Consider the following 14,951-nt stretch of genomic DNA (forward strand, 5'->3'; position numbering starts at 1 on the left):
GCTAAAAAACTTCCATACCCATTGCCTACACTGTACCTTTTCTGTGACTAAATCATAGACTTCAGACTCCAGCAGTGTTTAGTTTTCATTTCCCAGCTTGCTGATTTAACCAAGAAGCACACTATTCTCATTGTGGGTGAGAATGGTTCCCTTCCCTTCCCTGAGCTCTTCAGCCAAGTGAAGAAGACACTCACAAGTTTAATTTTAAATTGGGAAAATACTTTCCCTCACAAAATGATTTTTACAAAGACATTCATGAAATTATTTGACTCCATAATTTAAGCAGGGTTATCACTATTGGGTCATTTCTACTGTGATTTAATGGGAGCTGCCAACACCAAGGGCCAGAACCTCACTTGGTGTAAACTGACTGCCAGGCTTGCTACACAGACTTGCAGCAGCTGAGGATCTGGTTCAAACTGTGTTGCTATAGGAGGATTTATGGGATATCTGTCAGTGAAGGTAGTGAAATAGAAATATGGTGTTGCATAGCCAAATAGAAACAAGTAATCTGGAACAGTACCAAAAATGTTTATTAAAATACTAAGATTAAATAGGAATACAAAATGTTTGTTTGCAAGTTAGCAGCCTTTAATCCCATGTTCTGCTTTCAATCTTACTTCTTTAGGACTGTCAGGGGATTTCTTGCGTTCTGGACGATACTCGGCTCATACAATTAATGGAGCCTGGTCACCGTGGACTCCATGGTCTCAGTGCAGTCGAGACTGCAGCAGAGGCATTCGCAACCGCAAGCGTGTCTGCAACAATCCTGAGCCGAAGTATGGAGGTCTTCCATGTCTGGGCCCATCTCTGGAGTACCAGGAATGCAACATCTTGCCTTGTCCAGGTAAGAATTAAGAGATTCAGTAGGGGTTATGAAAATGATTTAGTTCACTTTCAAGTCCATACTTTACATTAGTAAAAGTTATAAACTAGTTCAAACCATTTCCTCCTCATCTCCTTTCCAGATAAACAAGTTAGCCCAACCAAAAAGAATTTAACACAATAACTTTTGCTCTGTAAACTTCAGTGATGATTTGAAAACAGAGCTAATTAAAGACATACATTCCTGGCAACTACCCATAGCTATTAAAACTAATTTACATTGCAAAAAAAAAACGACAACCCACCAATCCCTTTGACATATCAGCACCAGTATTAGATATGAGAGCTTTAACATGTAAGGTACCATATGGAAATGTGATTTCTGAGCTGTTTCATCAGACAAAGTTGTTTTGCTGCCAGAAAAAGAGAATTTCTTTAGCAAACAGCCAAATCGTTTTATAATGGATATAGACTAGAGGCCAAATACTCAGCTGGTGTAAATCACTGCATCTTTATTGATTTCACTATAGTATAGCTATATTTTATTTACATTAATTGAGAGTTTGACCCTAAGCATGAGAAATGTTTATGAAAAAAAAAGGGTAAGAACATGAGAATGTCTATACTGGGTCAGTCCAAAGTATTACGTCTTCTGACAGTGGCCAATGCCAGGTGCCCCAGAGCAAATGAATTGAAGAGGTAATCATCAAGTGATCCTTTCCCTGTCACCCCTTCCCATGAAATCCCATGATAACCACATGAAACTTCTCCTGCGTCTAGACTGCCGCCACATTCTTTTGAAAGTAAATTGAAAGAACACGGCAGTTTTTTTGATCATGGAAAACCTCATTTTACGAGGAATAACACCTTTTTTTGAAAGAGCTCTTTCGGAAAAAGGTGTTATTGAGCATGAACTGTGCTTTTTCGAAAGAGAGCATCCAGACTGACTGGGTGCTCTCTTTAGAAAAAGTGGCTTGCATTTTAGAAAATACTTAGTCTAGACACTCTCTTTCAAAAAGAGGCTTGTAATCTAGACGTACCTTTTAGGGTGCATCTACAGCAGGGCTTAACTTGAAATAAACTACGCAAATTGAGCTACATCAATTGCGTAGCTTATTTTGAAATAGCTTGCTTAGAGATTTGGTGCTGTCTACACAGCTCTTATTTCGAAAAAGAGCACTCTTCCTCTGACTTCCCTTACTCCTCTTAAATTGAGGGCTACAGGAGTCGAGTAAGAAGTCCTCCAGATTGACAGTATTTTGACATTATATCAAAATAACTGCCGGCTGTGTAGATGCAGATTAAGTTATTTTGAAATAACGTTGCTGTGTAGACATAGCCTTAAGTGCAAGGTAAATCATGAAATGCTTGTAAAAGTTCATTAGAAGAATCTTAAGCAGCTTTTTCATTGAAGGTTATTTTATGGCTCACTAAAAAGAGGTTAAACCCTAAATGTATATTTTTTCAACCCATGGACACAGATGTGTATCACTAATATATCTTCTATATTTGGCAAAATGATTTGTGCCCTGATCATCTCTCTCTTTCTTTCTCAAACAGAGGGCCCCCAAAGCAGAAGGATATGGGGACAGGCAGTAGAGGAGAAGAGGGGGAGTGCTGGGTGCTCAAAATCCTTTTTTTCTACTTTCAGCTCCTGAGATGGTTGTGGCATTATTCCCCTTTTAATCCTAAGGAATTCCATGTGTGAATAATGTTGATCCACTAAATAGTGTCTTAGGCTCTCCAGCCACTAGCCTAAGATTAGGGGGCAGAAATGGGTCTGAAGGAGATTGGAGGGAAGGCAAAGCTGAATCTGTACACTAGGAAGCCCAGGAGAGCTGAGAGCCAACAAATGATTACAACTCACAGATTCCGTGGCTCAAGTACAGTGCAGATTTTAGCAGTCTGGGGCATGTTTATTAAGTGCTAACTGGCAGCAGTTCCCAAAAATAGAGCAGCCCATTCACTTCTCCTCCTCGCTGATTCTCAGGAGGGAAGTATACACCCACTCTGAGTTGCTCCTGCTTGGGACACCCTTGGGCCAGAGGAATCCCTAGCAAGGGATTTTCTGTTTTCCGGTGGTGGTGGTCTCTGTTCCCTTTGTACTACATTAGCAATGCAAAGGGAGAAGACAGAGTAGAATATTGATTGCAGCCCTTTAATCTTAAAATAAGATTTGGCCCTGAAATTGAAAAGGTGGGGGTAGAGCCTCAGCCATTGTAAATGGCCAGGCTCAACTGAAGTCAATAGAGCTTTGGGAACTTATAGTAACAGAGGACCTCCCAACACTGGGAGTAGAGACTTGTTCCAGGCTTATTTTATGTAGTTTTAAGTTTAAGTAAGCAACAGTTAAATAGGGACTTCAAAAAAATCAATCCAGATTAATAGTTTCATTACCATATAGTCATAACAGGAAGAAAATATTCCTTTAAAATTGTACCAGATTTGTTCTTTCCCTTCACTGTTGGTTCTTTAAAAAGAATTTTGGGTTGGATTTTTTTTAAAAAATTCATTCTATAGTGAAATATTTTATACCACCACCACCACTTTACAGAAATGGGACATTTTTAACTTAGTAATGTTGCAGTTATTTTTTATAGAAATCGGTACAGTCAGCAGAAAATGCAAGTTTTCCACAATATTAATAAGAAGAACATGATAGTGTTGTCAATATCTAATATTAAGCCACCATAAAAAACTAAGCAGAGCAGAAAATAAAAAATGATGATGTGATAAGAAACAAGGAATAAAGCTTGAAACTGACATTTTGGTAACAAATAATCCCCATTGTTGCATCCCCATTGTTTCTGCTTTTGAAAATGAATGTCAATAACTAACTGAAAAAAGGGAGTAGTGGGCCCTGCTACAGCCGGAATCTGATGTCATGATAGGTCTAATATCTTTTCTCAATGATTTGTTTGTTTCTTGGCCTCAGAATTAAATTGCAATAAGTTTGCACAGCCTGAGTGAAACATGCAGGTGTTTAGTGATTTGGGAGCAGATAGTGAATGATGTCATTCTGATGGGACTGAGAAAAATCCTTGAAGTTCTCCATCACTGCTGATTCACAGCACCTGGTGCTCATCAGTAATTGAAAATGAATTTAGGGGCCCAAATCAGATCTCAGATAAATCTGAAGTGAGAAAAGAGGAAATGAGTAAAGACAAGTGCTCTGACTAATGAGTTATGTTGTCACTTATTATGACACTGACAGTCACTAAGTCACTTATTGGTACTAATCTCACCATTACTCATCCATGATTTATGACGGTTACGTACTTAATGTGACTAATGGTAATAAGAATGTATCTTATTGCCATTACTTTCACTCCCACATGTGTCCAAAGAGAAGAGTATCTATATATGCCTGTATGTATGTTTCCCTGAAACTATGTAATACATTCCCAGTCTCTATTCAGACGAATTCTGATGGTGTCAAATTTGCATATCAATTCCAGCTCAGCAGTTTCACATTGCAGCCTGTTTTTGAAGGTGGGTTTTTTGGTTTTTTTTGTTTTGCTTGAGGATGAATTAATTTCTCTTCAGTGAGAGCCATGATAGTGCCCTGTAGACTGCAGTGTTGGAAACCTGTCTAGCTGCCTCTAGTTTGTAATCTGACCTATTCATGATGACAACAGAAACTCCTTTGCCAGCCCCTTTGATTATAATGTTAGAGTTGTTTCTGAGACTGTGGATGGCATTATGTTCCGCACGGCTGAGGTTATTGGGCAAGTGATGTTCCTTGTCCACAATTTCAGCTTCTACATGATTGTGGATGCACTCTATGTAGCAGTCCAGTCTGTTGTTTCAGTCATCAGGTGGTGTTCATGCAGAATCCTTTTTGTGGTGTTGGTAGGATGGTTTCTGTGGGTAAGTGGGTTGTTCAGTGGCATGGAAGAAATAGTCCCTGAGTCAGAGATGGCAAAAATAGGCCTTCCGATCACCACAGAATTGTATCATGTTCCTGGGAGTGGTAGGGCAGAAAGGATTCCCCCAGATTTAATAAAAGCTTCAATTTTGAAGAATATTGCACAATCTGTGCAAAACCCCTACTTTCACAATTCTGTCCACATTTTTGTGAATGAAGAGTCTCATTCTCTATGCTCATACTTTCTTCCCGTTTCTTGTAAAACCCCAAGTGCATAGAAAGATGGCCAATTTACTTAATAGTCTTTTGGAAACTGTCCAATGTGGTGTGGATGTTTTATTGGAGCCACAGGAGGTCCTATTTCTATAGACTTTTCCTTGGAACAGCCTCTTCCCTGTGTTTTTTCTTTTCTCGTCTTTGTGAAGCAATATTTATTAACAGGACAACAGCTATTAGGCAGAGAGTTGCCTGATTGCTCAGGAAAACAAAACAAACAAAAAAACCTTATAAAAGAAAATATTGTTTTGAGAGTACACTTGCTTGTTGAAAAGGCGTTGCTCCACAACATGCCAACCTGAATTGTCAAGTATTTAAAAGCAATTTTTTACTATTGTGTAATTATACAATAGCTCTGCTGTACTGTTTTGAAAATAAATTATATAATGTCTGGAGCTTTCTTCATAATTTTTATTTTTTGTCAATAAGGCTGAATCAGCATTAAGGTCTATACATCATGGACAACAAAGGAAGAGAAAACAGATGGTCTTATGTTGCTAAGCAACATTATAGAAAGATGAAAGCAACCACAGTGTTCTATTTGGGTCCTGTAAAACCTCAGGCAGTAAACACTCACTCCTTTGATCTTATTTAACCATGATGATGCCTTTATCATCCCTTATTGTTAAGAAGAAAAAGTTTAGAGGACAGATAAAAGAGGGAGTTGTGTCAGCTTTTTTGAGGTCTAGAGATTTATGATGGCAGCCTAAATAGGTAGAAATCACAGCACATATTATGGTGCCCTTTAGCACAACTACAATTAAGCCTCTCACATTCTATTCTGTTGTGTCAGGTCTCTCCCCATTCCCCCAGCTTATAATGTAGCTATAACAACTGTAGTTACAAAACAGAAATCTATATGCAGTGTTGTAGCCATGTTGATCCCAGGATGTAAGAGAGACAAAGTGAGTGAAGCTGATCAGTCAAAATAATCGATTTTTTAGGAACTATTGGAAGGCAGACTGTCAAGAGACATTTTGCAGAAATGCTTTATGGGGATACCATAAATATCTAAATTATTGGTTTGTTTATAGTGCTTTATTGGCTTTATGGTTTGTTGCTTTACAAGGTAACTCAGTACAATAAATGGACATTGTAAAATATTATAGAAAGAAAATGTTACACATGCTAATGACTTCTATTAAAGGCCCATTTGACCAATAGCTACAGATAGACTACTAAACTGAATGAGACTCTGAATATTCATTATGTGTCAGATTGTCTGAATAGCTGCACAGGCAGATATTGAGACTCAAATAATAAAAGATCCCCTAAACTAATTTTCCAGCTATTACAATCTTTCCATATAAATGAGTTCTGTTTGACCTGGCAGATATGAATGTGATGTAACTTGCTTTCTAAGCAAAATCACCTATCCTTAATATATTTAAAGTATTCTTCAATGTCACTACCAGGTAGAAGATTTAAATACTAATATTTTTGGATAGGGTTGGGTTTTTTTTTTATGCAGAGCCATATCAGTAAACTGATTAAAAGGATTTTACAGCCTTAAATATTCTTTGATTTCTTTGAACAGAATGGTATTAAAGGCGTTATTAAGGAGTATTGTTTGAGAGATACCTGGATTATAAATACTCAGTCTAGACACTAAACCATAAATTAAGGTTTCCCAAAGAGTGCATGAAAATGAATGAACCATTAAAATAAATAAAATAAGTTGTGCATGGCAATGGGAGTATCTACCTATAATAAAAAGGGTGGTATTTCCTGTGCTTAGAGTGAGAAACATTGTGAATGCTATGGTAAATTTAACAACTGTGGATGGTAAACATCCACTTTTTAAGGGTGCCTATGAAAGGAAATTCAGTTAGTGCCTGATTTCCAAAGTTATGTGTGTGCTGTTGCACAATAGATATGTATGTGCCTAGTTTATGTGCATAAGTCATGTATTTTCACAAAGCTGTGTCAAATATATAAAATAAATACCTGATGTGCACATGTACATTCAATATGTATTTATTATGTGTGTACCATTAGTGTAATTTGGTATAGCACTTCTTATATTCTGAAAATATATTTAAAGGTATAGCTGTATAGCATTTATTTTTCAGAAAAATAGGGACATATTTCAATAAGTATTTCTAAACTCTTTAATGCATCTTTATAACCAAGCTCCTATTACACATGTATAAACCTGTCAGCCCACCACCTTCAAGCTGTTTTTACAAATTTACACCTAGTTCCCTGGCATTGTCTAAATCAGAGGTTGGCAAATACCAGTCTGCAGGCCAGATCCGGCTCCCAAGGGTTAGCCCCTGGAGGGCTGCTGCCGCTATATGTACCTGCACCTTCATAAGTATGGGCAACTGCAGCTTCTATTGGGTATGGATCACCTTTCCTGGCCAATGGGAACTGCAGGAAGTGGTGTTGCAGTCCATGCCACTTCCCGTAGCTCCCATTGGCTGTGACCTGTGGCCAAGGAGAGCTGCAGTCACCCATACCTGTGGAGACACATATAAATATAGTGGCAGTGGCCTGCCAGGGGGTAACCCTGACAAACTACAGCTGTTTTATTGCCCACCCCTGGTCTAGATGCACAATAAGGACACCTACATTATTTATTTGTGTCTGTCCCATTGATGACTGGAGATAATTTTTAAGTCTTCTGAAGCTGGAGAATGATTTTGGTTGATCCAGGCACAGTGAGAAGGATTCTTATAAATTTGCAGTACTCTGGAAGCATAGTGCTTCTAGGGTACTGGAAATGATTCCAAGATATCTTTCTTGATGGATAACAGCTAATTTGGGCACCATCATTTTGTAGATATAGATGAGTTTATATTTTGCCATGTGCATTACTTTGCATTTATCAACATTGAATTTCATCTGCCATTTTGTTGCCCAATCATCCAGTTTTGTGAGATCCCTTTGCAACATTTTGCAATCAGGTTTAGACTTAACTATCTTGAGTAATTTTGTATCATCAGCAAATGTTGCCATCTCACTTTGACCCCTTTTTGGAGATCATTTATGAATATGGTGAACAGAACTGGTCCCACTACAAGCCCGGGGTGATACCAGTATTTACTTATCTCCATTCTGAAAATGGATCATTTATTCCTATCCTTTGGTTCCTATCTTTTAACTGGAGAACTTGGCAAAGCTTTCAGGATCATCTAAAGAGCCTTAATTTAATTACAAGCCTTTTGTTATCTTAACCAACCTTTTTCTCAACAACAAACTCCCTGCTCCAAGGGCAGACAATGCAAACAGCACAGAATTCATCACATTCTGTGTTAAGCTCTGGCTACTGGAGGCTGAGTACCCCTGATTCCCGCCCCCCCATGTGTTCCTGAACCCTGGACAGTGCTTCTGACTTAGCTATCATGCTGTCTCCAATGGCACATATTGTTATTCCATATATTGCCCTATACAGATACAAAATGTATTTTTTTGGATGTAGATATCTGTGGATATAAATCAGTATCCACAGAGCTGCCCTCTACCAGGAACCACAGTGGTAAAAATTAGAACACGTTGAGGCACCACTTCCTGGGAGCCAGAGCCCTATGCCAGGACCTCCTCTGGCATGGCCATACTGCCTCTAGCCCCACCACTTGGGCAGGCCCCAGGCACATCAGTAGCTGTCCCTGGTTGCACTCTTATGTGCAAGCAACTTATATGCCCCAGAGAGGAGATGCAAACCATTGCATGGTTGGGATTGGTCCTGCCTTGGGCAGGGGACTGGACTTGATGACCTCCTGAGGTCTCATCCAGCCCTAGGATTCTATGATTCTCTGACTCCTGTCCTAGGATACGTCTAGACTACATGCCTCTGCCGACAGAGGCATGTAAAATAGGCTACTCGACATAGTCAATGAAGCAGGGATTTAAATGTCCCCAGCTTCATTAAAATAAAAATGGCTGTTGCACTGTGCCAGCTCAGCTGATTGTCGGCACGATGAACAAGTCAAGACACGGATCGGTCGACAAGGGAAGCCTTTATCGACCGCTCCTGTAAACCTCGTTCCACGAGGCATAAGGGAGCGGTTGACAAAGGCTTCCCTTGTCGACCGATCCATGTCTTGACTCGCACGCTGTGCTGACGATCAGCTGAGCCGGCACAGCGTGACGGTCATTTTTATTTTAATGAAGCCGGGGATATTTAAATCCCTGCTTCATTGACTATGTAGGGTAGCCTATTTTATATGCCTCTGTTGGCAGAGGCATGTAGTCTAGACATACCCCTAGTGTGTTCCAACCAAGTCTCTGCAGCTCCAGAGATTCTTATTCATATCTGCGGATATCTGTGTCCAAGGATATATATTTTGTATCCACCCAGAGCTCTAATTCCTTACCCTTCATTCCACTGGATAATACTTTTATAAATGTCAAAATGTAAAGTAAGCTCCATAACCTGATCCCATTTGCCAGGCAGAACCTAATAATCTTCCATTGTTTGCAGTTGAATGTTGACTCATGCCTACAGAACACAAAGAGATTAGGTTGATGTAAATGACTCATCCATGCAGAGACCTAGAACATTGAGTTTTTATTTCTTTCCAGTTGATGGAGGTTGGTCTTGTTGGTCATCCTGGTCGAAGTGCTCAGCAACTTGTGGAGGGGGACATTACATGAGGACCCGCTCCTGCACAAACCCAGCCCCAGCCTATGGAGGGGACATCTGTCTTGGACTTCACACTGAAGAGGCACTTTGCAACACACAGCCCTGCCCAGGTACAAGAAATCCAATTAGTACTGCTTTGCTTTGAATAGACCATAGAAGAGTATTGCTATTGCTCAGCCTGTTCAGTAAAGTGCACTATGCTTATTCCACATTTAGAAACAAATTCTCTCTGTCCTCTGCTGCCTTCACATTGGGTTACAATAAAATCTGGCCCACACTAGATAGCTTCTAAAAAATTCTTTTACCATTACATTACAGATATCAAGTTAGTTACCAGGTTTCAGGGCAATGTAATTTAAAATGGCATAGTTCTGTATACAAAAGATTGTTGCCTTGAGAGGTCATTAGCTATAACAGCACAAGAAACACTTCACTTGTAGTACTGGATGTTGCAGGGCAAGCAATACTTCTGAGGCACTAGATCCTCAGCTGATATAAATCAATGTAATGCTGAAGCCTTCAATGAAGTTGTACCAGTTCACATCACCTGACGACCTAGTTCTTAATCTTAAAAAAGACCTTTTGATTTAAAAATGGTATCTAAGCTCTCATGAAATAAGAAATGGGAACAAAGTTTAGTGCAATCTATTTTCACATTTACAAAAATGTTAATCTTTTAAAATGCTTTCCTAGATTGTAAGACCTTTGGGGCAGGAAGTGCATCTTTATACGTACTTGTACATCGCCTTGGGGCCTGTGGGCACCATATTAATGTCTATGTGTAATCATAATGGAAGTGGACCATGATATTTTCTGTCATTTTTATTGTCTTTTGATCCTTGACAAGTAGTCGTGTGAAATGTTAAATCTTTGCAAAACAAGCAACATAAAAGAATCAGAAGTAGAAAGTAAATAGATAAGTTAAGTCAGAGGAACCACTGGCAAAGTTTGTATGTCATGCTGGTTTGTAGGGTTATAGTTAACACCTTCTGTTCTTGATCATTGGGGGAAAAAAGTGATGTCTGCTAGAATCACTAATGTCCTGTTCCATTACTGCTTCACTGATGGGTTTTTAAACTTTATGGCATAAACTTACTTCTTATGCAGTGAGGTCATGTACATGAACATACAAGACCCAAGATTGTGAATTTATAGATGCTATTACCCAAACTACAATTACAGGTAATTTCCCTTTCTAAGTACTTCATGTCTTGCAGTGGAATAAAATAGCACCCACTCGTCAAAATTACACCAAACTTAACGCTCCACCTTGGGTTTTAAAAAGTGAAAATGGAACTGTGTTGTTGATTTAATTCCTCAAGAGGGATGGAGTATACGTGTACATAAAAATTATCACAGTAGCCTCAGCTCCTTAAGGCATTTTTAAAAGGTCAGAGCTGTCATGTTCCTTGTGCTGTTTCCAGTGTTATTATAGTGGTTTTTCTTGTAGTGCTGCTATTGTTAATGGTCTGTCAGCATTTCCATTAGCAACCCCAGTTTTCAGGTATTTATTACTTGTGCTCTTTAGCTTATTATGACTTGATTGTTAATCTATTTTTTCCAACAAAAATCATTTATCATCTGTATTAAAGCCTTTTTAATAATCAGAGTGACACAGATGTCTCATATACCTCCTTGCTCTGTTTAATATTCAAATCTAACTAAAAACCAACCTAACTTTTTAGCTGAAAATTTGTAGTGTTTTTTTCTGTCTCCCCCTCCAAAATAAATATGTCTCCAGTACTGTGAAATGTTCCACATGCACCGACCACTGTGCTAGTGCAAGTCCATATTGACTTTGCCCGGTTATAGGGGTATGCCTTCTCTGATCCGGTTGCAGTATACAGGGCCTCTACTTTTTAAAACAAGTGTGCAAATCTATGATTCAACAAAGGAAAGAAATGTAGTTATTTCAAGAAGATCTTTGGTTAAAACTAGCATCTGGAAATTTGTAATACAAGGAAATAATGATGATAATTGCTTAAGTAGTGAGCAAGAAAGAAAAAGGGCTCTTGCTATTTCAATCAGTTTTATTTTACCATAATTGAATGGAATATTAAATTTCCACATGCCACTAATCCTGTAGGTATGGAAGTATTTATTTACTATTTTTTTAAAATGCCAGTCTTGACTGGAATTGAATAAGATATTTACCTTTGAAAAATAACTATAGAATAGTTTATGAATAGTAACTATTTCTCAGACTGTCTTTTCCATTTTATATTCCTATTTTAATTGAAACTAAATAAAGCCTATTAAAATGAATGAGATATTTATACCATTGTTCAGGAAAATCTTTATATACAGCATATTACTGAATGTTATCTATAGCAATGGTATCTATAACAAGTATTACACACAACAATATTGGGCACTTAGAATAATGCATTTGTGTCTGCATCAAGAGAGAAATAATGTGCTGTCCTTGTACCAGTCACTCAGATCCACAAATAATGGATTTAAGAATTGAATTGTCCAACAAAAGTGTGCATTTCTTTTTAAAAATAATGGGGATTAATAATGATTGTTCTTCACCTACTGTCTATATAGGTGCATAATTTCAGGTGTGCTTCACCACATGTGTCTTTAATCAGAGATTTTTTTGACAGTAGTGCCTGTGTACGTGGCCTACATATTATAATGCCCTGCACGAGGCTATATAAGACTAAGTGGTAGAACTGGTCACGGTTCCTTCTCAACCACCTGAGTATGAGATGAAGCATTAGTAATCTTTCTTTCTTGCTTGCTTGCTTGCTTGCTTTATTTCTTCTCAATTCCTTCCCCCTTGGGGTTTGGGAACTTTCTCTTCAAATCACAGTTGTACTGGAATATTCTATGGTTTTCTGGGCTTCAAATGGTATCTCTCTTTCCAGGAACCTATTCTAGTTACTGACAAGCATTCCCTTTGCATCTGTTGCCTGGGGGAGGTCATATCCCCCTTAGGTGCTCCATGTGCTCTGCTTTTAAAGGCAGGGCTTGGAAGAATCAAGAGATAAGACTCAGACTCTTAATGATGGAACTCTCTCTTGGTATGTCTACAGTAGTTCGTTAATTCGAGCTAGGTAGGTAAATCAGAGCACCGGTGTTGCAAGTGAAGCCTGGGATTTAAATATCCTGGGCTTTATTTGCATGTTCCCGTCCAGCCGCCATTTTTAAATCCCCCTTATTCCGAACGAACTGCCCGCGGCTACACACAGCAGTTTAAAGTTAATCCGAACTAAGTCCTTAGTTTGGATTAACTGTTACTCCTCATTCCACAAAGGATTTAGTTCAGATTAACTTTAAACTGCCGCGTGTAGCCGCAGGCAGTTCGTCCGGACTAAGAGGGATTTAAAATTGGCAGCCAGACGGGAACATGCAAATAAAACCCGGGATATTTAAATCCCGGGCTTCATTTGATACCCCGGTTCCCTGATTTGCCTACCTATCTCGAATTAACGAGCTAGTGTAGACATACCCTCTCTGTCCAGCCTCAAATCCAGGCCAGGATCCCCCTGGACATTGGCATCAAAGTGAGCACAGTGCCTCTTTAGTTTTAGCACATTCACCTGAATCTATCCAAGGTAAATCCTTGGAGAAGTCCCATTAAAAGATAGCTAATTATCCTTAAAAGCAGTCTACTTCAAAAAAGTCTTTCTCCTCCAAATAAATCCATTTTGGAGATACCACTGAGTCTCCAGGCTTTGTCAGTACCAACCTCATGCCCAGGGCTCTAGGCTCTTCTGAGAAGAGGGGCACCAAAAACGCTTCAGTATCAAGACCACCTGTGCTGCAGAAGCAGACCACAGCAGCACAGGAATCTAAGCACTCCTCTTCTAAGAAGGCAGTACTGTATCTTCAATACCTTCAGGTCTGTCTTCAATACCTTCAGCACTGTCTGCACTGCTCAAACAGTATACTACCTTCTTGTGCTTGTCCCCACATGATTCCCCCCCCCCCCCCGGGCCTGCCTCTTATGCTTGATTCGCTCACATCCAGGTATCTCGTGCTTCAAATGGGAACAGAACCAGGATGTGCCCTTTGGGACGCAAGACAGCAAAACTGTATGCAGAGAAAGGGAGGGAGAGATTCCCAGACTGTTGGAAATAAGTCTGGACACTCTGAGTGCAGTCAAAACAGGCAAGAGGATTTATTACACAAAGCTGCTGGTGGAGTGCTACCAGGGGTTAAGCTGGTTAACACTGGTTAAACGAAACATTACAATAGATTATATAGGGAGCTGATGGACGGAGGGGAAGCAATTCGATAGGTTCTAGCAGCAAGATGAAATGAGCACGTAAACCAATAACCTAAGAAAGATTACATAGCATCTCCGCCCATCATCAAACAAACTCCTTATCTCTAATAAAAGTAGTTTCCTTAACAAGTTAAATAAGTCAACAACAAACAGACATTTAAATGGCAACTGTTGTCTAGTTAAATTATGATGCATCTGTGAAGGGGTTACTGGCACTTTGTGCTGATGTGCTCTATGAGTTTATGGGCCCATTATCTAGGATTAAAGCAAAACATGTTAGCAAGGTTGTTTTGGTATCAGCTGCTGTGGCCCCTTGGAATGTGGTTGCCAGGGCGACTTTGCCTTCCCAAGGTCCCTCTACTCAGGCTAACTGTCCATACTGTTAAGTTACAGGCCTGTCTCAAATTTTAGGACTGAATAGGGGTTCTTAGCGAAATACCATGGACTGCCTCAGTTTACCCTACAGTTCCCTCCTCTTAACCTAGGATTCCTGAACCCGCCAGGTTAAATACAACACTTTCAGGGTTTTTATTTTACTCTGGAAGCACCGGTACAGCACCAGCACTATTATAAATGTTAAAATTGAAACTCTCCACATAACTTGGCAAAACACTACCCAAATCCATCCTCAAGGTATTTTGGCACCAGTAAAGGTGCTGCCCATGATTATGGTTTTGACCTTTACTGCCTGGTTGAGTGCCTCAGAGTATTTGGTTTTGGCCCGGTCCACAGTCTTCCCTATCTCTATGTATCTCAGACGGCCAATTCCGATATGCCTTTGGGCCTCGGCCACCAACTCCTCGATTTTTGCCTGCAGGGTCAGTAGACCCTCCTCTAGGTACTTACTTGTGCCATGCCACTCAGGATCCTATGTTAGGTTACCTGTCATTGCCGAAGTGCAGTAGAGTCGCGTCCTGTCAATGGTCAGGATCGCCCACTATGCACACGGATGGATATGTAGAGCGGCAGGGCCTTCCATTTAGTTCAATGGAGCGCTCTGTCTGGGAAGTCGAACACCAGTAGGTATTGTTCATTTGGACCAACTCTGTATGTATTTGTTTCTCTGTGACGACCACTTCAAACCTAGACAGATTCATCATGATGTTACATGGGCAGGTACATAAAATTTCTTTATTGTAGTGGGTACAACAGTCCCT

General features: G+C 39.6%; 1 protein-coding gene across 4 annotated transcripts in view; it reads left to right on the plus strand.

Annotated features, from left to right (window-relative positions):
• Positions 1 to 14,951, plus strand: part of SEMA5A (semaphorin 5A) — a 549,656-nt gene that overhangs the window by 499,049 nt on the left and 35,656 nt on the right. For all 4 annotated transcript variants that reach the window (XM_075921490.1, XM_075921489.1, XM_006111031.3 and 1 more), the window contains 2 exons: positions 629 to 847; positions 9,497 to 9,667. In XM_075921490.1, coding sequence (XP_075777605.1) covers positions 629 to 847; positions 9,497 to 9,667 — 390 coding nt within the window. The remainder of the gene's footprint in view (positions 1 to 628; positions 848 to 9,496; positions 9,668 to 14,951) is intronic.

This window comes from Pelodiscus sinensis, chromosome 2 (genome assembly GCF_049634645.1).
Source record: "Pelodiscus sinensis isolate JC-2024 chromosome 2, ASM4963464v1, whole genome shotgun sequence".
Classification (NCBI taxonomy): Eukaryota; Metazoa; Chordata; order Testudines; family Trionychidae; genus Pelodiscus; species Pelodiscus sinensis.